Below are 25,546 nucleotides of genomic sequence, written 5' to 3' on the forward strand. Positions count from 1 at the left end.
TTCAGGCACGAGCATATCTCGCTAGTGGTGAAACAATCCAACTGGACAGCCACGGCGCTCTTCTGGTTGTGAAGGATATCTTAATTTAATTAACAGGATACTCTGATCATCAGTCTTCAAAGCATGTGTTAAAGACTGGGTTTTGGGAGGTACATATAATGAAAAGGTCGACAGCGCGTTTCGACCTGAGCCAGAGAAGAAATTCAGTACAGTGGGAAGTGTGGGAAGGTGTGAGGATGTAGCAACGCGAAATTTACTTGGCCTAACAGAGTTACCATATAAATCTAAATTTCATCCAAGAAACACAATTAACAGAAACTGAAGTATTTTTCAAATGAGCCACCTCACTTTATAAGCACACACAAAATGATGAGTCGCTCAAAGTAAGCTGTGTCATTTCCCCATTATGGAAAACAAAGTGTGTGTGTGTGTGTGTGTGTGTGTGTGTGTGTGTGTGTGTGTGTGTGTGTGTGTGTGTGTGTGTGGGTAGGTGGGTGGGGTGGGGGCTGGGTCGGTGCTCAATGTTTGTGACTGATGATATTGTGGTCTGTAAGCTGTGCTGTGAACTCACTACTGAAACAAAGTGAAGGTTGTCCTCCACATACAGGAGACATGTATGGTAAATTCTATGAGAAACTTATGTCTACAAGGTCCTGGCACGGATACAAGGAGAAGAGGATAAACATGAGGTAATGAGACATCCTCCCCAAAAAATGCAAAAGCACTGTATTATTGAAGTAAAAAATTATTCTGCTTATATGCAACACTTTTATACATCTTATTTTAATTATTATTAAAATCCTAGGCGTCTGTGATGTATAAAATTTGAGTGTGAGGGGCAATGGGGGGAGAAGAGGGGAATCATACAGTAAAAGACGGTGGTAGACCCAGAAAGGAACAGGATATCTCTGTATGCAACTGACGCCCATAGTGTGTGCAGTATGCGGCAGTGAACTAGGTGAAGATCAGGAATTACAAGGATCTAATATACATCAAGAGAATTTGTAAAATGTACACAAGGATTACTGTCAGTAAAAAGGTTACTGTTAACAAAAACTTTCTCAAACTTAAGACCTTGTGTCATTCCCATAGTGTGAAAAAGGAGTTTGGAGTAATGTAGGAAAATATATTTAGGTGCGATGTATTAATTTTTTTTTTCAAGAACATAACTAAAGATTGTAATATGATCGATGTTTCAAACATGAATTTTCATGTTGATGTCTATTGAACAAAAGAGAAACACATTGAATGATTTACAGTATAGGCTATAAGTTCATTGCAGTTGTTTGAGGGAATGCATTTAGCGTCACCTCAAACACAAGCTTACCAGTATGTCAAATACCACACAAAATATTACCTAAGTATTAGAATCTAGCTGCAAAATAAATGACGGTTTATCAGTGTTAATGGCTACTAGACTTGTATGGACATATGTAACTGTAAGATGGTGCAGAAAAAAGGGAATTTTGGTCTCAGAATCTGTTTCATGTTCTGACTATGAGAGGTGGAATAGCAACAGTAATAGATGGGGTAGATAATATCACAGGTAGTGCCACAGTGGAATGAAAGTCTGTGGTGTTCACTGGGTGCCTATAGGAATCCATAGAGCAACTGAAACAGGCGGAGAGGCGTGGGGTACCGGTTCATCAAAGACACAGTAGAGCATGGCACAGAAGGGAATGTATCCAAGTACTGTGTGAGCTTCATGTAGCGGCTGAATAGAGAGAATAAGGAAATGAGGTGGAAAGTCTCAATTTTATGGAACAAACTGGAACCACCATGAGGACTGGTTTGTGTTCCTGTGAGGTGGTCCAAGGCTGCGAGAGGTGTGAGCAGCCACACACTGGAGCACCGATGCTTACTTCAACAGGTTTTCTGATCATCTTCCATACAAGACCTGACAGTGAACCATTATTCTGTCATATAATGTTCCTTTAGAGAAATTCAAAATCTTCCATGTACTGCCTGGATTTGGAGAGAACAAAGAATTATGTTGGGGAGGTTACTGGCATATGGCTTGCATGAAGAAAGAAAGTGACAGAGAACGAAGCGGTAGTACTGAGGTGTGAACAGCGATTACTCTGATATTCTCCTTTACTACATGAAGAAAATTCCGCAGATCAACATCAGCTGTCGTAAACTGTAAATATGTTGCCGCCCTCCTCGAACCGTTGTGCAGTACGCTTCCTTGCTCGAGGTGTCGGCCAGAAGTGACGTACTCGGTCGTCGTCTTCATGCAGTGTGACTGTTCAGAGGTGTCTCATTGTCATCAGCCACAGAGGCACTGAACAACTTTAAACGCTGCTCTATATGAACGGGCTTACAGCAACCCGTAAGGGCTGCCGGCTGCAAACTACACACATCACTGTGTTTTAGGCTGGGTTGGGCAATACAGCTTTGTGTGCACAGCAGACTGCGTGATGCTGCATTCACACAGTTAATGTATCCTACTCTCCTCACACTTGATGCCAAAACCTATAGAACAACTTTTCCTACACGTGTAGTTCGACAGATAAATGTCTACAAATTGGTTGTTTGATTATTTTTGCTAGAAAACATACCTGTTAATGAAGTGGACTCAGCTTAGGGATTCAGCTAACCTGCTACAAGAGGACAATGATAGCATCGTGAGCTAGCAGGAAATGACAGTCTATGATTGCGTATCTTACAGCAGTGACACATCTAAGGAAACTCAGTGACAAAAATTATAGTCTTACAAATACACACACACACACACACACACACACACACACACACACACACATCGAGAACTGAGGGACACGAATGAGTGGGTTGTCTCGCACTTACCTGCTTTTTGGTGGTGGATCATACAGCAACTGGCTCACTTCGATCAAGTCTTCCGGCTGCTTCCGCATCGCATCTGCCCACCCCTGAGTGCCCATCACCTCGAACGGACAGGTCTTAATGAACGCCAGTGCAGCGTGCTTGAGGTCACTGCAGGAGTGGCGGACTGCGAGGACGGCCGCGGCCGCCGCGGTCTCGACGGTCAGCTGAGCGGCCACCTGCCGCTCGCACTCCGCCTTCAGCCGCGACACCCCGTATTTATCCGCTGCGGCCAGCAGCTGGGGGGCCGTGCCGGGCAGCTGGGGGGCCCGCAGGGTGTACAGGTAGGAGACCAGCTGCCTCAGCACCGGGCCCCCCACGTCCGGGATGCTCACCGCGCCGCTGCTGGCCTCGAGGGTGTCGTGGCCGAACATGGCGGCGAACACAGGGCTCCTGTCCGCCAGGACGGCCCTGTGCGCCAACAGCCGCGTGTCGCCTGCCTCGAGTATCACCACGGCGTCGTCCCCGGCGTCCAGGAGGTCCCCCAGGTCCACGGCCGCCGTCTCCGTGATGTCCTTAACTGCTTCCATTGCGGACGATTCTGAAACACTGCATCACCGGGCAGCCCTTTCAGCTTACAGGTGACTACTGATACTTCTCGAGTGACGGTTCATAAAAAGTGGTCCATCACCAGCCAGTGGCAGTATCATCTTTGCTGTGTTAGACTGATGCCATTGGTGAATACCTGCATATCTTTAATAATACGTTTTTAAATAGTTACGGTTTTCTTTCAGCACATTTTATTTACGCGACAAGCTGCAGAAGGAGGGGGGAGGGGGGCAGACTTCATTTCCATAATTTTTTCTACACAGCGATTTTACTTGAACCGGCAATCGTTAGAACTGGACATCTACCAAAATACTAAGAAGGTTCTAAATAACTATAGCAGTACTTTATTCAACGAGATATTCTGTTCACTTCTTTCCTTCAAGGAAACAACATTATTTTATGGCTGGAATCTATATTATTCGTCATTGAACCAACAATTGTGCATGTAGCCTTGTACGAGTTGTTTCACACAGGTCTACTACAACCTGGAGGGTGCTTCTGGGAAACATTGCCTATGGGAAGCAGGCCTACTCAGCCTGCAACTCATTCTCAACACTTCTCAAATAGTCCAACAGGACAACATCCGACAACCACACGCAGCATGATATGTCAGAGCCAGCCACAGAGAATATTCTTTCCCTTCAACTAACACGTATACTATCATTTTGTAGCAGAAGTCACTGAACCTCCGCATTGCAGATGGTACTGATAATAGTAGATAACCACTCGATGATACAGTTTGTGGACAACGAGGTCTAATTTTCGCTGAAGAATTTCTCAGTTCGTCCTTACACTGACTGTGTAGACTGTGTGCATTAGATGCCGAGATTGGACCTTTGCATAAAATGGGAAATCACTATCTGCTTATTGGATTCACGTTGTTTCATTAGTAACAGTCGCTGAAGAATCGATTTTAAAACAGCAATTCAGAATAGTTCTGTAGAAGTGGAGAATCGATATGAGCCAGGTACCGACAATGTTCCTGCTGATCTTCTCGGTGTGGGAGCGATGAATGTGAAAGGTTGGCTCTATACTCTTATGTGTTGTACAAGTGAACGAGGGAAACTGTCCACAAATCTTAAAACAGACATTTGAATTTCCATCCACAGAAAGAAAAATGACTTAAAAAGAGAGAAAGTACTGAACATTTAAGGTAGTTGTCCAGCGGAAATATTAACATTGTTTCCTCAAAAAGGTCAGGCCACATTTTAAGAAACTCAGTCTGGAATTATAAAAAAGTGTGGGGCTGGTGGTGGTTACGTGGACCACACACACATACACACACACACACACAAACACCTGAAAACCAAAAAAAATTTTTTTCACTTTATACATTTTTGTAGTAGTATTTATGTAGAAATAGCTCTAAATGCATTAACAAAGTTATTGATAGTATTAATAAAGCTACATCCACATCATTTTTACAAGAATGCCTACGATCACCATTGAATAAGAGACAGAACCTGAAAATCAAATCTTCAAATACAGATGTACTTCATGTATACGAAATTTGAAAAGGTTTATTTTGTTAGTTATTCATAATGCCATCTTTACTTCTTTACTGGTATTAGTTTTGAACTTTATTTAACAGTGTAATTTGGACTGTCATTTTTAGCTTCACTTCACACCTGATCAGTTTGAAGCAAATTGTAAGGATGGTGTTAAGAAACTGAAATCTAATGTAGTACCCACTATATTTAGCCATCGTCCTCAAATTAAGGGACGAAAGCCACCAAAGGACAGGGGTGTGCAAAGGGAACCTGAGTGCACTTACACTACACAGAGAGAGCCAGGTACTGTTTAAATACATATATGTAACTAAAGACAGACTTATCTATCTTATTCACTACTAACTTTTTATGAAACTTAAATTTCTCGCGTTTTCGTTCGACAAAACATTTTTTTGTTATTATTATTAATACTATTTCTTTTCAGGCAATGAGCAAGTTTGCGTTCTTCCTCAAGAAGTTTTGCCGGATGTTCACAGTTCTGACGTCGGATTACCTCCTGAGAATGACACCGAAACGGAACTAGAAAGTTTGAAAAGGAAAATCCACTTGTTGCAGAAGCAACTACACATTGCGAATGGTAAAATTGGTACAATGGCGGCATCTGTGAAACCTTTTTTAAACGACGATCAGATCTCGGCACTGCAGAAAAAAAAACTATGCGAGGGACAAAGTGCTCACCAGAAATTATTAAGAAGGCTTTCATAATTCGATTAGCTTGTGGAAGCGTTGGATATAATGCGGTAAGAGAACTGGGACAACCATTACCAAGCGAACGAACTCTACAAAGGAAACTTGAGTCTCTGGCATTCAGCCCAGGTATTTTGGAGGATTTCGTATCCGCTCTTAAAGTGAAGGTAGACACCACGAATCCTTTTGAAAGACATGTTGCAATAATGATGGATGAGATGAGTCTCACGCCAGGCCTAAATTACGTCGTTTCATCGAAATTCGTAATTGGCTATCCAACACTTCCAGCAGCTAATGGTTCATATGAAAAATATGCTTGTCACGTCTTGGTATTTATGCTTGGTGGTCTAAGTACGCGATGGAAACAAATAATTGGTTACCATTTCACCGGGAAATCAATTGCAGGTAAAGAACTTCAGTCTGTCCTGTGGCAAGTAATTGTGAAGTGTGAAGCGATTGGTCTGATGGTAGAAGTTATTGTATCAGGTATGGGTGGACAAAATCAGGCAGTGTGGCGTGAATGTGGTGTTATTGCTGGCCGTCATAATGAAACAAAGAATTTCTGCCAACATCCATTTTCTCCAGAGCGGAATCTGTACTTCATGCCTGACGTAGCTCATATCTTGAAGAATGTGAGGAACACCTAACTAATTCCGACCACATTATCCTACCACGGCAAGCAATTGCAGACAATAATTTGACGGGACCGGTAGTCTCGATTGAGCCTATCAAGAAACTGTACGAGTTTGACAAGGAAAAGTAATTAAATATTGCTTGGGATTTAAAAGATAAAGTCATAAGGCCAGGGCATTATGATAAAATTAAGGTTGGTCCTGCTTACGCACTTTTAAATCACAGCGTTGCAGCAGCGTTACATGATGCAATAGAGGAACATGTACTTGAAGATTCTGCCACGTCAACAGCGTTTTTCATAGCCACAATTTTTCGTTGGTTTAAATTAATGACCACAAGGAACAGGAAAACTGCCATGAGTAGAACCGTTGAGGACATACACAATGATGGTGTACAGTTCCCTAAGAGTGTCATCTCGCTGTTTGAAAATTTGAAAATTGGAAACAGGGGTATCTGGAAACCTGTACAATCTGGAGTTATTCTAGCAACATGCACAGCTATTAATGTCCAGGATTATCTTCTGAACGAAAAAGGTTTCCAGTGTGTTGTGCAGGCTGTCACAGGATGCTCTGGAAAACCTTTTCAGTATGGTTCGAGCTAGTAATCCTGTTCCAGTTTGTGTCAGTTTCAAGATGATACTGCGGCTTATTGCTGTGTCACAGTATTTTCGTCCCAGTTGCCGTGGAAATTATCAGACAGAAGATGGTGAATTTCTTGTCGACTACTTGGAACACAGACTGACGTACGACGAAGCAGAAGGCACAGACGATGCAGACATGCTTGCAAGTGCGAATTCAGGCGTAAGCGATGTTGAAGAAATGCCACCTGAGGAAGCACAGTCTCTACATTATTTAGCAGGCAGGACAACAAAGCAAGTGCAGAAAAAGTATTTGCTTTGTGAAGCGTGCCGAGAATCACTTTCACCAAAGGAGAAATCTTAATGTGAAGCAGTACGAAGACTCACTGAACTAAAAAATTATACAGCTCAAGACAGCTTGGAATGCATTTCCCAAGAAATATTTCGCATTATTGAGATGACAGATAAAGTCTTTCGTGTGGATGAAAAACTGTTCCTGGAAGCTAAATTATCCCTCCAAGCACTGGAGGCAGTTGCACAGAAGTCATTCGAGGAACTCATTCAGAATATTCCTTCTTCTCACGGTGTTGTGGACAGAGCTGTAGATGAATTTTTGAAGACTCGAATTTACGTTCTTCTGAGGAAATATAACTGCCAGATACAGAAGGAAGCCACAGCAAAGTGCGGTAGTAGAAGTATTGGTATGAGAAATGCAGCAAAGGTATTTTAAGAAGAAGAAATTTATTGTCTTTCACATGTATTAGCTAAATTGATGCACCGGTAATTTGTAATTTTGTGTTTTTTTATTTTTAATTACAAATAACTACCATCATTTGTAACAAACAAGCATTAAAAAAGGAAGTATGCAAATCGAAGTATGCATTTGTAATTTAATATGTACTGTAAGTCATGTGTGTACCTCAAAGACCTTGACTGGACTCTATCGTTTAAGCATGTAATACTTTTCACAAAGGTCAGCGTGAGAAAAAAATTACTGCTTGCTATATTTATAAGCGTCTACATCTCACCAGGGAACCTCCCCATCGCACCCCCCTCAGATTTAGTTATAATTTGGCACAGTGGATAGGCCTTGAAAAACTGAACACAGATCAATCGAGAAAACAGGAAGAAGTTGTGTGGAACTATGAAAAAAATAAGCAAAATATACAAACTGAGTAGTCCATGGGCAAGGTTGGCAACATCAAGGATAATGCGAACCCACGAGCGCCGTGGTCCTGTGGTTAGCGTGAGGAGCTGCGGAACGAGAGGTTCTTAGTTCAAGTCTTCCCTCGAGTGAAAAGTTTACTTTCTTTATTTTCGCAAAGTTATGATCTGTCCGTTCGTTCATTCACGTCTCTGTTCACTGTAATAAGTTTAGTGTCTGTGTGTTGCGACCGCACCTCAAAACCGTGCGATTAGTAGACGAAAGGACGTGCCTCTCCAATCGGAACCGAAAACATTTGATCGCAAGGTCATAGGTCAACCGATTCCTCCACAGGAAAACACGTCTGATATATTCTATACGACACTGGTGACTGCATGTGCGTCACGTGACAGGAATATGTTGTCGACCCACCTAACTTGTACACTTGGCGAATGGGTAGAAAGATTCTTCTACCTTGCCCGATTTAGGTTTTCATGTGGATGTGATAATCACCTCCAAAAAAGTGATGAAAACATAAGAGTGTGTCACATAAACTGCAACAAATGAATGCAACACTTTCACAGTCGCACAGTTTTCTCTGTGCTCTGTCAAAACATATGAATTTAACGTTTTCAAATTTTTCCGTGTGTAGACCGTCAAATCCTGCATATGTCCAAGCAAAACTGAACATGTTCTGGAATTTTGGAGAGCGAAGTTGATTATGTGTGAGTGCCTGAACTCTGATAATTGTCTGAAAATAAAAAGTTAAAGTTTTCACTCGAGGGAAGACTTGAACCAAGGACCTCTCCTTCCGCATCTGCTCACGCTAACCACGGGACCACTGCGCGCCTGAGCTCACGATATCCTTGATGTTGCCTATCTTGCCAATGGACTACTCAGTTTGTATATTTTGCTTATTTTTTTCATAGTTCCACACAACTTCTTACTGTTTTCTCGATTGATCTGTGTTCAGTTTTTCAAGGCCTATCCACTGTGCCAACTTATAACTAAATCTGAGGGGGTGCGATGGGGAGGTTCCCTTGTCAGTGAGAGAGTAGCAAATTTTCACTAATTTTCCCAGTAGACGCCGAGTTATCAAGGATGTAACGATTAACAACGATAGTCATTTGTTCACTTGACGCACTGTCGTATTCAGGCGAATTTTACAGTTCCGTCCACAGGGCTGCCCTTGCGCAGTAGGCCTAAAATGGCGGCGGCCGGCAGGTTGGCGGTACTCTCCCGTGTAGAGGGCTCCAGCGTGGCGCTGGCTGGCGCGAATGCCGGACATTTGCCACGCCGGCCATTTGCCACACTCGCCCCTTCGCCGGGTAGCGATCCCTCAGGTAAGGGACGCCCTTCCTCGCACTTCTTCTGTCCGCTTTCAAACCGCCGCCTCCACATCTTACTCGATACAACCAGGCCGTAAGGGACCTTCTTCTTCGACATCTTGGCCAAATACAGAGCTTCTTTTACGAAATCGGAATATTTATAACTTTTGGGAAACGAAAGCAATACCGACGATTATGCCAGTATGTAATTAGTTCTGCCAAGTATAAATATAGATCCCTCTGCCTGTACGGTAGCTTCCTTTCACGCTTAGTGATCGCGATGGAAACAGTCCATCGGCAGGGGAGCAACAAGAAAGGAACGTTGTAAAGAGAATGCGAATTTATGCTAATCATTTCTTTTTGATCACTGCATTTGTGCCTACTTTAATTACTACAACTGCACGCCCAAAAGACAACAAGTAAAGAAGAAATGGGTATGTGAATGTGGGAAAAGAAGAACGATATACTCCATATTAATTTACTCTCTAAAACGCGATATCCCTTGCGGTGAAACATTAATTAATAAAGTGTAGGGGGACAAAGTTCAAAACATGACTGAAAATACGTTCACTAAATAGAGATAAGAACATCTATGATTGACATGTCATCCAAAGCCGACGTACATTTTTAAAATGTTAGAAATAAGGAAATGAGCCGGCCGGTGTAGCCGAGCGGTTCTAGGCGCGTCAGTCTGGAACCGCGAGACCGCTACAGTCGCAGGTTCGGATCCTGCCTCGGGCATGGATGTGTGCGATGTCCTCAGGTTGGTTAGGTTTAAGTAGTTCTAAGTTCTACGGGACTGATGACCTCAGATGTTAAGTCCCATAGTGCTCAGAGCCATTTGAACCATTTTTGAAGGAAATGAAGTAATACAGAATGCTACGCTTGTAACGTACATTGTTGTTCTACATTCTTTAGCTCTGGTATTTACAGGGTCACGGAGAAAGCATCCTAGGTTTTGGAGGGAAAAGCCGTAATTGTAATGATCTGCACTGCAACAGAAAAAAGAAGCACAACTTAAGGAAAAATAATGTAATGTTTGTTCCAACTCACAAGCGACACTGAAGCAGATAGTTCCTGTGACTTAGTATGGACAGAGGTTGTATTCGACAACCGGAATAAATTAATAACTGGCTCCTTTTACCGACCCCCTGTCTCAGATGAAGCAGTTGCTGAACAGTTCAAAGAAAACTTGAGTCTCACCACAAACAGGTACGCTACTCATACAATTATAGTTGGCAGTGACTTCAATCTACCTTCCATATGTTGACAAAAATACATTTCCAGACCACATTGTAGATATAAAACAACTTCCGTAACTGTTCTAAATGCTTTTTAAAATTATTTTTAGCAGTTAGTTCACGAGGCCATTCAAAATGTAAATGGTTACGAAAACACACTTGACCTCTTAGCCACAAATAATCCTGAGCATCACGACGGATACAGGGATTAGTGAACACGCAGTCGTAGCGAGGCTCAATTCCGTAACAAAGAAATTCATCAAAACTAAACGCGAGATATATCTATTTATAAAAGCAGCTAAACATTCGGTTGACTTCTTAGAAACATCCAATCCTTCCAAACTATGTAGTGAAGACCATATATGACTGAAGTTGAAAAAAATAGTATCAACAGCACTCGAGAGATTCATACCAAATAAATTAATTGATCCCACATGGTACACAAAACACGACAGAATGCTGCTCCAGGAGCACCGAGAAAGGCAAGTATAATTTAAACGAACTCAAAATCACCCAGATTCGTGAAGTTTTACTGAGGCTCGAAATTCGGTGTCCATTTCAATGCGAGATGCATTTAATAGTTTGCACAACGAAACACTCTCTAGAAATGTGGCGGAAATTCCCAACAGATTCTGGTTCTATGTTAAGTAAACCAGCGGAAAGGGTCAGTAAGCGATGGGGAGGAGGAGGAGGGGGAGACGAGGGACCAAAACCTTCGGAGCAGGTAAAATCGTGGCAAATGTCCGCCGTGGCAAACGTCCGCACACCGGCAGGCGCACCGCCGCGCGGGATTAGCCGAGCGGTCTCAGACGCTGCAGTCGTGGACTGTGCGGCTGGTCCCGGCGGATATTCGAATTCTCCCTCGGGCGTGGGTGTGTGTGTTTGTCCTTAGGATAATTTAGGTGAAGTAGAGTGTAAGCTTATGGATTGACGACCTTAGCCGTTAAGTCCCGTAAGATTTGACACACATTTGGACATTTCTGCAGACGCGCGACCGGCCGGCAGGCGGCAGCAGCGGCGCAACTCACCCTACAGGCGGAGCGGAGCAGAGCGACGCGGAGCGAGGCGAGGCAGCGCAGCTGGCGGCAGCCGCTCTTATACACCTGCCGCGTGACGTCACGCCGGCCGGCTTATCTGCCGCGGGAGCACGCTTGCGCAATCCGCCCTTCGGATCCCAGAGGCACGTTCCATTCCCACGGGTTGTGATATGTCGCAATACACTCGATAACTGGATTAAACTCGACACGCTCGAGATTGAAAATTTTGTTTCGATGTCAGTTTGAACGACGTCAAACAGAACCTTTCGGCACTCGATGTAGAAAATGGTTCAAATGGCTCTGACCACTATGGGACTCAACTTCTGAGGTCATCAGTCCACTAGAACTTAAAACTACTTAAACCTGACCGACCTAAGGACATCACGCACATCCATGCCCGAGGCGGGATTCGAACCTGCGACCGGAGGAGTCGCGCAGTTCCTGACTGTAGCGTCTAGAACCCCTCAGCCATTCCAGTCGGAGACTAGATGTAGAATGACCGCGATTGTATCACAAATGATTGTCAGTCCGTTCTGCCTCATTCCAGTGAGTATCATGCCACGAAACGGACTCTCGAAATCTATTATAGTTTTTTTGACATGAGATTGAATACTTTGCCTGCTGATGGAATTTCTACAGCTGGAAGAACAGCGATTAAGGACACTTCTTGTGGATCTACTGCGTAATAACGGGGATACACGATTAAAGTTTGTAGGTGATTTGGGGTGTACAGGGCGCCACATTCAGTACACGGAGCTGCCACCTCTGCCGTCAGCAGTCGCTCTACTGTGGCTGGCCAGCAAGCTGAACCCAGCTGAGGCGACAGGTTGCCCGCATCTCGTGGTCGTGCGGTAGCGTTCTCGCTTCCCACGCACGGGTTCCCGGGTTCGATTCCCGGCGGGGTCAGGGATTTTCTCTGCCTCGTGATGGCTGGGTGTTGTGTGCTGTCCTTAGGTTAGTTAGGTTTAAGTAGTTCTAAGTTCTAGGGGACTGATGACCATAGATGTTAAGTCCCATAGTGCTCAGAGCCATTTGAACCATTTTTTGAGGCGACAGGTGCGGCACTTGCCTCCACGGTGCTGCAGCTGTGAGCCAGAGGCCGCCGCAGTGGCTGCCAGGAGGTGGCGTCCCAGCCTCACAGCAACCTTATGGTACCTGCTGGGCGATACATTGTCAATCACTGACCATTCCCCTCTTCCTGTTCCACTCGAGAATGTTTCAAGGGAGCAATGGCTGTCAGTACGCCTCCATGCGTGTTCGACTCTCTCCATTTCTGCCTTCACAGTCTTTTGCGAGATGACTGTTTGTACATTCTAGGGACTTTGACAGTAAACCACACAGTGCTGTGGAGTGCGTCTCTTGCAGCGTCTGCCAGCACACCTGCCTGAGCGTCTCCGTGATGCTTGCGTAACGGAACGCGCTGCTCTTCTTTGGATCTCCGTTAATTCCTCTATCAATCCTATCTGCTCCGGATGCCAGACTGACGAGCAATAGTGAAGTATTGGTCGAACGGGTGTTTAGTGAGCTGCCTCCTTTGTGGGTGGACTACACTTCCAGACAGTCCTTCCAATTACCTTGTATGGTTTTTAAGTTTACCTGCCATTAGTTTCAGATCGCTCTGTACACACACATGTAGATATTTTATGGATGTAATTGCTTCCACTGGTTGTTCTGCAATCCTACAATCATCCAGTAGTCAGTCATTATGCCTATTTATGCGTAATAAATTACATCTGCTTATCTTGAGGGTCAATGGCCACTCCCTGCAAGCAAGTGTCGATCCTCTGTCTCTTGAACAGAACAAAACAGCAATTACAACCCAAAGTAGCAGAATATCGAGCAGGATTTAGATCAAACAGATCACGTCTGGAGCAAATTTTCAACCTCAAAACCATACTCAAAAAGCGGAGTCTCAGACAAAAAAGTGTAGTAAGCACATTTGTACATTTCAAAAAGCATACAATTCAGGAGACACGCCCTCACTACTCCAGATTTTCCAAGAGAGGCGATTAGATCCCAAAACACGAGAAATCGTAAAACAAACACTCATTGGCACGAAATCTAAAGTAACGTATATGGGGGAGATCTCAGAACCCTTCGACATTCAAACAGGTGTTCAACGTAGTTCTGGACAAAGTTATGGAAGAATGCGAGAAAGACCTCAAGACATGTGGGGTTTGGAAGCCTTTACGACTCGGCATTGCCAAAGACAATGTCTACATACCAGATCTCGCATTTGCGGAATACCTGGCAGTACTAACAGAGAATAAGCAGAGGGCAGTGAAACAGCTGGAAATACTCAAAGAATGTGCATAAAAAGTAGGTTTACAAGTTTCGTTTGAGAAAACTGAATTCTTTTGTTGAAAAACAGAAATTGCAAGCATGAAAACAAAATTCTGTAAAATTAACAGGGCCCGACATTTTAAATACCTTAGAGAATTCATTGAACCGACAGGTGTTGAAACAGTTCACATCAACATCGCCTCAACAAAATTAAAAAAGGATTAGGGTTAATCCAAAACGTCTGCAACTAAAAATCAATGTCAAGAGGGACAAAAATTCGACACTACAATACTGTCATAAAACCAGCAATCCGCTATGCAAGCGAAACACTAACTCTTAACAGGAAACAACAACTTGAAGACATCAGAAAAGAAAAGAGAAAGATAATCAGCAAAATTCTAGCAGGAAGACGTAACAAAGGCGGTCACATGCTACAATCGATTAATACAACAGAAAAGTTTTCAAACATCGAAAATGATATTAGCAGAAGGCGAATGAAATTTTTTGGTCATCTCAGCCGACTACCAGAAAATCGATTGACGAAGAGAATAATAGATTATGTAGCCACACAAGAATTCCGCACCTCGGCTAGATGAAATTCGAAAGGACCTAAATAATGGAAACATAGGACTAGCTGACTTCAAGAAAGAGACACTTTCAGACACAAAGAAGACAAATAGGAAGCTATATCAGAGAAACCAAAAGAAAAATAGTACAGACCAAAGGGATCGGATGTGCGTAAACAGGTCTTTTCGGAAAGAATGAATGCGTATTGGAAGAACAAGAAGAACTCAAAGAAAATAATTGATCGAGTTATATGCTCAACTTTTTCCATTTCTGAGGAGAATTCTCCAACAATAACAACACTATATATATATATATATATATATATATATATATATATATATATATATATTACACTGTGATAAAAAAATCAGCGTATAATACCCCATAGTGGCCGGGGTGGCCGAGCGGTTCTAGGCGCTTCAGTGCGGAACCGCGCGACCGCTACGGTCGCAGGTTCGAATCCTGCCTCGGGCACGGATGTGTGTGATGTCCTTAGGTTAGTTAGGTTTAAGTAGTTCTAAGTTCTAGGGGACTGATGACCTCAGCAGTTGAGTCCCATAGTGCTCAGAGCCATTTTTGAACCAATGCACAGTGCTACTCCGAAGCTCGCCCTGTCCTTCCGTCAGCTCCACAGCACTGCAGGCAACGGGGCTCAGGTTGGTGCAGCGTTCCCCGACTTAAGGAAGCCATCTGACACTGTCCCGCACTGCAGCCTGGTGGAAAAAATACCGGATTGTCGAGTATCGGACTACATTTGCGAGTGAATTCAAGAGTTTCTCATAGGTAGAGCTCAAGCTGTCACTCTCAATGGAACAGAATCCTGAGATGTATAGGTAATGTAAGCAATACACTGAGGAAGAGTGTTAGTTTCGTTACTGTTTGCAGTGTATATGAATGATCTAGTAGAAAGCGTCGGAAGCTCTTTGACACTGTTTGCAGGTAGTGCAGCTGTCTGTAAGGAAGTAGCAACGCAGTGTCTATTTCCACAACGACCTGCAGAGCACTGATGAATGGTGCAGGCTCTGGTGGTTGACCCTGAACGTAAATAAATGTACGACATCGCGCGTACGTAGGAGAACAAGTGCACTACTGTACAGCTACTGTGAGCAGCATGAAGGCGTAACTATTCAGAACGACTTTCAGTGGAACGACCTCACGAAACAAATAGCAGGAAAAGCAGACGCTAAGCCGCCCGGGATTAGCCGATCGGTCTGAGGCGTTGCAGTCAAGGACTGTGCCGCTGGCCCCGGCGGAGGTTCGAGTCCTCCCTCGGGCATGGGTGTGTGTGTTTGTCCTTAGGATAATTTAGGTTAAGTGGAGTGTAAGCTTAGGGACTGATGACCTTAGCAGTTAAGGCACACAAGATTTCACACACATTTGAACATTTTTTGAACAGCAGACGGCAGATTGAGAGGAAGGATCTTAAGGAAGTGTAGCTCATACACGAAGAACCAGGCTTATAAGGCGCTTGTTTGGCCCATTGTTGAGTGTTGTTAGTCAATCTGGGACGCTTACGAGGTAGGTCTGAGAGACGAGAGAGAGAGTATGCAACGAACAGCGGTGTGTTTCGTCAGGTGATCGTTTAGTCGGCGCAGGAGAGCTACAGATATCATCAACAGACTCCAGGGGCAGACGCTACAGGCGAGGTGTCGTCTATCTCGCAGTGGTTTACTACTGACATGTCGAGAGAGTACTGTATGGGAAGAGTCGGACAACGCCTCACTGCCTGTCACGTACATCTCGCGATATCAACGCGCGCGAAAATTCTGGAAATCAGAGCCAGTGCATGTCTTAGCCACGTGTCTTACCTCTTCCCATGCGGCATCCGCGACTGGAAGAGGGGAGGGGCGGGTCAGTTCGTGCGTCCAGAAGTACTCTCCAGCGCCCGGAGTCACGTGGCTTGCGAACTGGTGATGTACGCGCAGTTTTATAATGTATCTCTGCACATACTATAACTTCTCATGCAAACGTGGAATTCAGCAACAGGCTAACATGACACTCTTTATGTAATTACTAGATATTATTATTGCATTGGTACCTATTTAAAGAGAGGTTTCTGTTTGCAAACGAAGCAAAAAAATACCGTCAGATTTGTTCCAGGTTTCCTTGCAGTCATCGTGAAGTTGCCCTTCCCTGTAGGTCACTTTCTTCGTCTGAGAATGCAGCCGGTGTTCTCCGCTAGAGTGTTTAGTGTGTCGAGGATATCAGCGACCTGTTGTGCCTTCTTGCGGAGGACACGTGGGCACTGTAGTTTCTATAGAGTTTTCGCCTTTAGCACATCGTGCTCTGTTCAGCAAGTCGAAAATTCTCCGAGACAGGCCCATGCCTGAGAAGATACACCGTATTACTTTCTGATAATAAACAACCTACAATGAGCTACCCTAGCTAATACATTTCTGTAGTGTAACAAGGTGTACACGTTGACCTGCGTGTGTTATTAGCCACCCGTCGTGTGTGATACAAGGGGACGATGTCTCACGTGTTACTCTGTTAACGTTTGCCATGTCTCAGAGAGGGATTTAGTCCCATCGGAGGGTCTCCACGTCCGACTGCAGACCCCCCTGCAGAGCCTCCCCCCCGCCCGCAGTCCCCCTCCCCCCGTATCCCACCCCCTGCCGCCCCCCAAAGCCAGGCTGCTCCACACGCAGCCCTCCTGCACGCACTCACCTCTCAGCTGCTCCGTCTCCCAAACCGCCCGATATGGAGCCGTTTCTCTCCAGTTGGCCCCTCACTATTCCCGAACGGCACAGAATCGCAAATCACTGGCCCCATTGCGCAAGTGTCGACACCCGATAACGGCGACTCGCTTGTCAGCTCATCACAGGTCTGGAGTGTTGACTGCCAGGTGCCCACTCACGTTTCCAGATAAGTGCCGGCCTATCAACTTGAGATCAAGGTCTGTGCGACCTGCAAAGAATGCGCCTCTCTTTACGTATAAATAATGTAGAACGTTTTCACATTAAATTCGACATCTTACGTATTTACCAATTTATTGTCGCATGTCATCCCACCCACGTATCGCAGCCCTAGAGCACCTCTCGTTTCTAGGAATGCGAAATGTCGGAAGGCTTTTACTGGCCGTTCCCACGTTGGAGGTGCGAGACTGAATACGCGCCGGCCGGACTGGCCGAGCGGTTCTAGGCGCTACAGTCTGGAACCGCGAGACCGCTACGGTCGCAGGTTCGAATCCTGCCTCCGGCATAGACGTGTGTGATGTCCTTAGGTTAGTTAGGTTTAAGTAGTTCTAAGTTATAGGGGACTGATGACCTCAGAAGTTAAGTCCCATGGTACTCACAGCCATTTGAACCATTTTCTCTAATAACTTTAAATTCGCTCCTCGAAGTGATCGAGAGGCAAAATTCGGAATGAAAAATGCTTGAAAGTGATATGGTTTCCCGTGTCTGTCCGCTATGTAGCTCACAGCATACACCTACATCTACACAGATACTCCGCAAGCCAACGTACGGTGCGTGGCGGAGGGTACTATGTACCACTACTTGTCGTTTCCTTTACAGTTCCACTCGCACAGAGAGCGAGAGAAACACGACTGCCTGTATGCCTCCGTGTGAGCCCTGACTTCTCGTAATTTATCTTTGTGGTCCTTAAGTGCAGTGTGTACTGGTGGCTCTAGAATCGATAGGCAGTCAGCTTCAAATACCGATTCTCCAAATAGTATTTCTCGAAATAACGTCGCTTTCCCTCCTGGGATTCCCACTTGTGTCCCCGGAGCATCTCCGTAACACGTGTAGTTCGAACCTAGCGGTGACAAACCTAGCAGCCCGCCTCTGAATTGCTTCGTTGTCTTCTTTCAGTCCGACCTGGTAGGGATCCCAAACCCTCCAGCAGTACACAAGTGTACGTCGCACCAGCGTCCTATTTGTGCAATATTGACTGTGGGTACTGAAGTCTTCACGTCTCAAAATCCAGTCGCGAAAACGCAGACAGAGGGTTTTTGTCTTCCTTCCTGACGTCTTCACATTAGCTGCACAGGCCGCGAGTCTGGCTTTCGATGCTTTCGACGCGGCACGCCGAATGAAACAGACGTGCGAGGCAGGACACATTTGTATATCTCATGCAAGAACTGTCAAATATAAACGTACCTCAGCGGGCCGTACATTTATTACAAATTAGAGCATTTCGAGAAATTTCGCGTAAGTATACAGGGTGGTCCAATGATAGTGACCGCGCCAAATATCTCACGAAATACGCATCAAACGAAAAAGCTACAAAGAAGGAAACTCGTCTAGCTTGAAGGCGGAAACCAGTTGGTGCTATGGTTGGCCCGCTAGATGGCGCTGCCATAGGTCAAACGGATATCAACTGTGCTTTTTAAAATAGGAACCCCCTTTTTTATTACATCTTCGTGTAGTACGTAAAGAAATATGAATGTTTTGGTTGGACCACTGTTTTCGCTCTGTGATAGGTGGCGCTCTAATAGTCACAAACGTATAAGTACGTGGTATCACGTAACATTCCGCCAGTGCGGACGGTATTTGGTTCGTCATACATTACACTTGTTAAAATGGACCGTTTACCAATTGCGGAAAAGGGTAATACGGTGTTGATGTATGGCTACTGTGAGCAAAATGCCCAACAGGCGTGTGCTATGTATGCTGCTCGGTATCCTGGACGACATCATCCAAGTGTCCGGACCATTTCACCGGATAGTTACGTTATTGAAGGAAAGAGGGAGTGTTCAGCCACATGTGAAACGTCAACCATCACCTGGAACAAATGATGATGCCCAAGTATGTGTTTTAGCTGTGTCGCGGCTAATCCGCACATCAGTTGCAGACAAATTGCGCGAGAATCTGGAATCTCAAAAACGTCGGCGTTAGAGTGCTACATCAACATCGACTGCACCCGTACCATATTTCTATGCACCAGGAATGGCATGGCGACGACTTTGAACGTCGTGTACAGTTCTGTCACTGGGCACAAGAGAAATTACGGGACGATGACAGATTTTTTGCACGCGTTCTGTTTAGCGACGAAGCGTCGTTCACCAACAGCGGTAACGTAAACCGGCATAATATGCACTATTGGGCAACGGAAAATCCACGATGGCTGCGACAAGTGGAACATCAGTGACCTTGGCGGGTTAATGTATGGTGCGGCATTATGGGAGGAAGGATAATTGGACCCCATTTTATCGATGGCAATCTAAATGGTGCAGTGTATGCTGATTTCCTATGTAATGTTCTACCGATGTTACTACAAGATGTTTCACTGTGTGACAGAATGGCGATGTACTGCCAACTTGATGTATGTCCGGCACGTAGCTCGCGTGCGGTTGAAGCGTTACTGAATAGCATATTTCATGACAGGTGGATTGGTCGTCGAAGCACCATACCGTGGCCCGCACGTTCACCGGATCTGACGTCCCCGGATTTCATTTTGTGGGGGAAGTTGAAGGATATTTGCTATCGTGATCCACCGAAAACGTCTGACAACATGCGTCAGCGCATTGTCAATGCATGTGCGAACGTTACGGAAGGATAACTACTCGCTGTTGCGAGGAATGTCGTTACACGTATTGCCAAATGCATTGAGGTTGACGGACATCATTTTGAGAATCTATTGCATTAATGTGGTATTTAAAAGTAATAAAGCTGTAACATCATGCATTCTCAGAAATGATCACAAAGGTACATGTATCACATAGGAACAACCGAAATAAAATGTTTAAACGTACCTACGTCCGGTATTTTAATTTAAAAAGCCTACCTGTTACCAACTGTTCGTCTAAAATTGTGAGCCATATGTTTGTGACTTCTTCTCCCCAATCCTATTCAATAAAGAGAAGTTTGTGGCACAACTTGACCAGAAGAAGGGATCGGTTGGTAGGACATGTTCTGAGGCATCAAGGGATCACCAATTTAGTATTGGAGGGCAGTATGGAGGGTAAAAATCGTAGAGGGAGACCAAGAGATGAATACACAAAGCAGATTCAGAAGGATGTAGGTTGCAGTAGGTACTGGGAGATGAAAAAGCTTGCACAGGATAGAGTAGCATGGAGAGCTGCATCAAACCAGTCTCAGGACTGAAGACAACAACAACAACATGTTTGTGACTATTACAGCGCCACCTATCACAAAGCGAAAAAAGTGGTCCAACTAAAACATTCATATTTGTTTACGTACTACACGAATATGTAATAAAACTGGGGGTTCCTATACGCAGTTGATATCCGTTTGGCCTATGCCAGCGCCATCTAGCGGGCCAACCATAGCGCCTTCTGGTTTCCGGCCGTGGGCCAGGAGAGTCACCCCGTGGGCCAGGAGAGCAGGGGGCAGCCTCCCCCCCCCCCCCCCCCCCCGTGTCGCTCAGGGGGGATGCTAAGTTCACCCAACCTGGATATGATGTGACGTCATTATGACGTATATACGCTTTAGTCGATTAACACACCTGTCGACTTTTACGAACGTTCCAGATTCTAAACTGTCGTCAGCTAGTGGTTTGTTTTGACACGTGCGATTCTGAAAACAGCTCAATGTGGCAGCGTATATGTGTTTCGCCAAAATAAAATTAAAAGAGCTGGATATTAATAGAAATATTCCCCGACCGTGGCCTTGAAAACACCATGAACAACACGTTTCGTAAAAAAGTGAAGTCTTCTTATGTCCCGACCAGATTAGATTGTGTGATTGTTGTATTGAATGCTTACGCCGAAAATAATATTTATTTATCATCAACATTTTAGTATGGTTTCATACAATTGGTCTTGTCAGTACATATTAGATTGTAGCAGCATACTCTTGCTGACTTTTTTTCTTAATTTATATAGCTGAAAGAGAACTCGGGCAAGTTTGTTAGCTAAGTAATTCACATGTCCATCCCAAGAGAGTCTTTTATCAACCATAATTGCAAGTAATTTTACACTTGGACCGCAGAGACAGGTACCTTAGTGTCCAGTAATGACTGGTGTGTAGAATGATTGAATTTCGAACTTAAAAAGAAAAATATGAGGCACTGTTGAAGAAAAATCGTCGACCGGAGATGAAATACGAGGGGAAGTGGATTTCTCAATGTAATCTTAACCAAAGGTTAGTGTCTAGTACTGATTGACGCATGAAATGACTGAATGCAGTGTCAAAGCATTCCACGGTGGTATGATAATCCAGACGTACTGTATATTATGTCATGTATACAGCCACAATAGTTTTAGCATGTACCTGGCCATGTCAATGTGGTTTATGTCAGCAGTATAATTTGCTAAGACAAGATTATGCAAAATACGAATTGCATCACAACATGAGCGGATAGGCACAATAATTAGAGACGAAGAAATGAAAAACATCGCACAGGACACAAACACAGTACAATACACGATTTAAACGCAAGGAAAGCAAAACACATCTAAACGAATGGCGCAGAGCACAGCGCTACCCTGTCACAACCTCTCGAAAGTTCACAAAAGTCGATATACGGTTTATATCGTTTTCGATGTAGCGTGTATACGTCATAATGACGTCACATCGTATCCAAGTCCGGTGAACTTAGCAGCTGCACCCTGTGTGCCAGGCTGCCTGCGGCTCGGCAGCCGCTGCCCAGGCTGGAAAGTAAGCGCAGCGACCAACTATACGGCGAGCGCCATTTGGAAACACTCGAGTGAAGGCCACGGCAACACTGAAAAAGGGTAAAATTCTCCAAAAAATGTATCCAGCTACAGGAAGTACAACTACCACTTTGACACGCCACGTAAAATCTGTAGACACTGCTGGATATGGAGAACCAGACAGCTCAAGCACGAAGTCACGCTTCCCCTTCCTCCAGCTCAGCTACGCTACGGGGAACTAAAGAACTGGTAATTTGATTACATTTTTCGGTAAGAAACGAACAGCAGTATACGATGAACGTAAATCAAAAGATATTGACTATCTTATTACTGAACTGACTGCCATTAATTTTGCGAAAGATGTCGGCTTGTAACGCTTAATAGAATTAAAGACGCCATGCTATCACTTTGCAGTATGTCATTCGTTTTTGTTTTGCATTATACCTTACAGTCGTCAGTTACATAAATAGCTTAGAATAAAACCAAATTTTTATTTAAATAAATAACCGGAGTATTTCATATACTGGGCTTCGTTAATCATAAGCGATAATTACGTAAACTACTTTCCATCAGAGTTCTTAAGCAACCTCCGACCCCAACGTTGGTTCCGATGAAACCACCTGCGCCATTTATCGGCCAGCAGTGAGCTGCCGGCTGCTGGTTACAGAAGCGGCAAACGGCCAGTGGCTGTGAGGTGCGGTCGCTTCTCAGGGAGCGATCCCCGGTTTCAATCCCACTGTGGCCACTTGTTACCTCGTTATTCTTTTTCCCGTTTCTTCCAGTTACACGTAGGAGGCATATTAACTTCAAAGAGCTAGTACTGACACTTCAACGACTTAATTCACGACTTTAAAAATTGTAGTTTTTCGTTTGATTTTGATTTGTTTAAAATCGCGCCTCATACTCATTCAACGTCATTTGCTACACAAAAAAAATTTGCAATCAAACACGCCTACACAGCTAAAGAGTTTACAGCGCACAGAAGCTTCGGCAAACTTTTCCACGTACTGCTGTCCTTGTGGCGGGAGCAAAGGTCCCGTAAGATAAAATTCCACCTTCCTGGTGCTCGACATACTTGATCGATGGCCCGATAAAGTTGGCGAGCACTTGCTCTGGTTGCCACAGAGAGCTGACACAAGTCACGTACAAACACTCCAGAGATGTGACGTGTACTAGGTGAATGCGTGGCAAGTCCTGCGAAGAGCGTCGTATTGTTTGTACTTTAAACGAGCCGAGTGTTGAACACAGGCAACAACGGAACACTTGGTCGAGCTACGGGCCACTCATGACACTGGAATAGAAATATTTCGAGCTTGTATGAGCTACACGATTTCTTCTGTTTATTGTGACCTGCACCAGAGTTGATGAAAAGGAAACTAGAAATGGCAGAAAATGTTTTGGCGAACTCGCAGCAGTTCGATTTGTTGTCGAGCAATTTGTGAATAACTGCAAAGAATCGTATCGTCCAAGTGAAGTTCAGAGAAAACTGTGGGTTCATTCAGTACCGGCCGAACTCGCCTGCCAAGTGTGCCCTGAAGGTGTTTGTCTGCTTTCCGTGACGCAAAATCCTTTTACACAGGTAACGTGCGAAGTTATTGCGTATGCAGTCAGGACAGTACATTAAGCCAGGCACACCCCCATAAAGTGTACATGCATAGTTGGAAAATGTAATACGAAAAACAGATATTTCGGTTGTGAAAACTTTTACTCTAGTGCTGATTGTTTGCTGAAGTAGAAACTGACATTCAAACGATCTGTGAATAAGAACAAGGAAAGTTGTCCGGTCCTCTGCTTTTCGATTTCGAAATGTTATTGTTGTTGCATCCTATTTACCAAAGAATGGGAAGTGGGTTTTGCTGCTATCAACAATGTAGAGTGATGTATTTTGGATCGAGAAACACGCAGACGTCGGACTTAATAAACTTATTTAATACCGCCAAAGGTGGCGTGGACACAGTTCTCCAGAAGCCAGTAATTATTCCATTTCCAGAAGAACCAGAAGATGGCCCTCATTTTTTTTCCAGATATTGAACACAGCAGGAATCAGTGGTCAGATCACATACAGTTTTCCACGTCCAGGTGTCACTGAGAATTCTGAAAACGTCTGAGTTTGGGATTACTGGAGCTCCGTCTACTCTCAATAGCCAAAATCATATGCATACCTAGGATTGTAAAGGAATCCTTAAGGTTTTTCAGATACAAAAGAAATGCTATGTCCGTTGAAGAAACACCACGAAAAGTCAAGGTCCGGTGCTACCTTTGTGGAAGGATGAAGATTAGGGTAACGACCGTTACAGGTATTGAACGCTGGCGCAAATAAGAAGCACATTCGTTTGAAAGATCCACTTGCTGGTGAGAAGCTGGTAGCCAGTTCGTATATGGGTAGAAGTTGTTGAAGCTTTTATTCGTACGTGTGCTTATTATGTAAAATTTTACTGAAATCAATCCTATGGATTATTTCACCGTAGATGGGGGCGGCACTTGATATGTTGTGGTGTGCAAATGTGCATTCAATTTAACTGAATCTATGAAGGAGTACGAATTGTGGTCTACTTCAAAAGACTACTTCAATCTGAGATGCGAAAGTAGTCTAGTCTATTTATTATGTCTCTAATTCGTAAATATGTTGTTCGAAGCCGGCCGAAGTGGCCGCGCGGTTCTGGCGCTGCAGTCTGGAACCGCGAGACCGCTACGGTCGCAGGTTCGAATCCTGCCTCGGGCATAGATGTGTGTGATGTGCTTAGGTTAGTTAGGTTTAACTAGTTCTAAGTTCTAGGGGACTAATGACCTCAGCAGTTGAGTCCCATAGTGCTCAGAGCCATTTTTTTGTTGTTGTTCGACGTAGTTTTAAGATATGCTCTGACATATTTTTGTACGTTTAGTTTAGGATGCCAAATACGCACCGCACAGAATGTTACACTTTTGATTTTGTTATATTTTGCTGATTACTATGTGGCTGTATTCGTTAAGCTGTTGTGATTCGCGGTGCTGCTTCGATTACCTCGTTCTCTTCCTGAAACACAAGGTTCGACACCCCAGTGCTGTTGAGACGTGTGACGCGACATTCCTTCGGAGATGCGCGCCACTCCAGACGAACGGCCACAGCGGAGGCGCAATGAGATACACGAAGTGTACTCGCAGCTGCCGGTACGGAACACTCGTCAGCTGTGTAATAGGCTGACGACAGTGGGGATATCTGCAGCGCCGGGACTCGAACCCGGGTCCGCAGCTTTACACCAGCGCCGCCGCTTTGGCCGCCCGTACGCTGCGCACCGCCACACCCGAACTTCCGTATCATACGCCGGCGTTCCTGCGCCACAACCTGTGCTGGTAGACACGTTACATAAGTTTCCCACACAGTAGGGGAGAGGGACGTTTCAATCGAAAGTCGCTGCCTGGTGTTGGCGTGTGAATGCGCTCCTGCAGCGGCTGTGTTTCCGAGGAGAACGGTGCAACGTTCTTTTGCACGTACGTGCGTCTACGAAGGAACATTCGCTCTTCCTAACTGCACATGCGGTGCAGTATTGCATATATCTGCAATCGTTGTAGTATTTACCAACACAAAAACGATGAAAATGACGTAATCA

At 44.6% G+C, this 25,546-nt stretch overlaps 1 protein-coding gene across 1 annotated transcript; it reads right to left on the reverse strand.

Annotated features, from left to right (window-relative positions):
• Positions 1–2,804: 2,804 nt before the first annotated feature.
• Positions 2,805–3,374, reverse strand: LOC124553528 (speckle-type POZ protein-like). The gene has a single exon (XM_047127377.1). It carries the CDS (start codon positions 3,372–3,374, stop codon positions 2,805–2,807), a length of 570 nt encoding a protein of 189 aa, XP_046983333.1.
• Between the last annotated feature and the right edge of the window lie 22,172 nt (positions 3,375–25,546).

This window comes from Schistocerca americana, chromosome 11 (genome assembly GCF_021461395.2).
Source record: "Schistocerca americana isolate TAMUIC-IGC-003095 chromosome 11, iqSchAmer2.1, whole genome shotgun sequence".
In the NCBI taxonomy this organism is placed as follows: domain Eukaryota; kingdom Metazoa; phylum Arthropoda; class Insecta; order Orthoptera; family Acrididae; genus Schistocerca; species Schistocerca americana.

Bases quoted from the DNA above. Each gene is read 5' to 3' on its own strand.
- LOC124553528 (XM_047127377.1), bottom strand. From the start codon at position 3,374: ATGGAAGCAGTTAAGGACATCACGGAGACGGCGGCCGTGGACCTGGGG.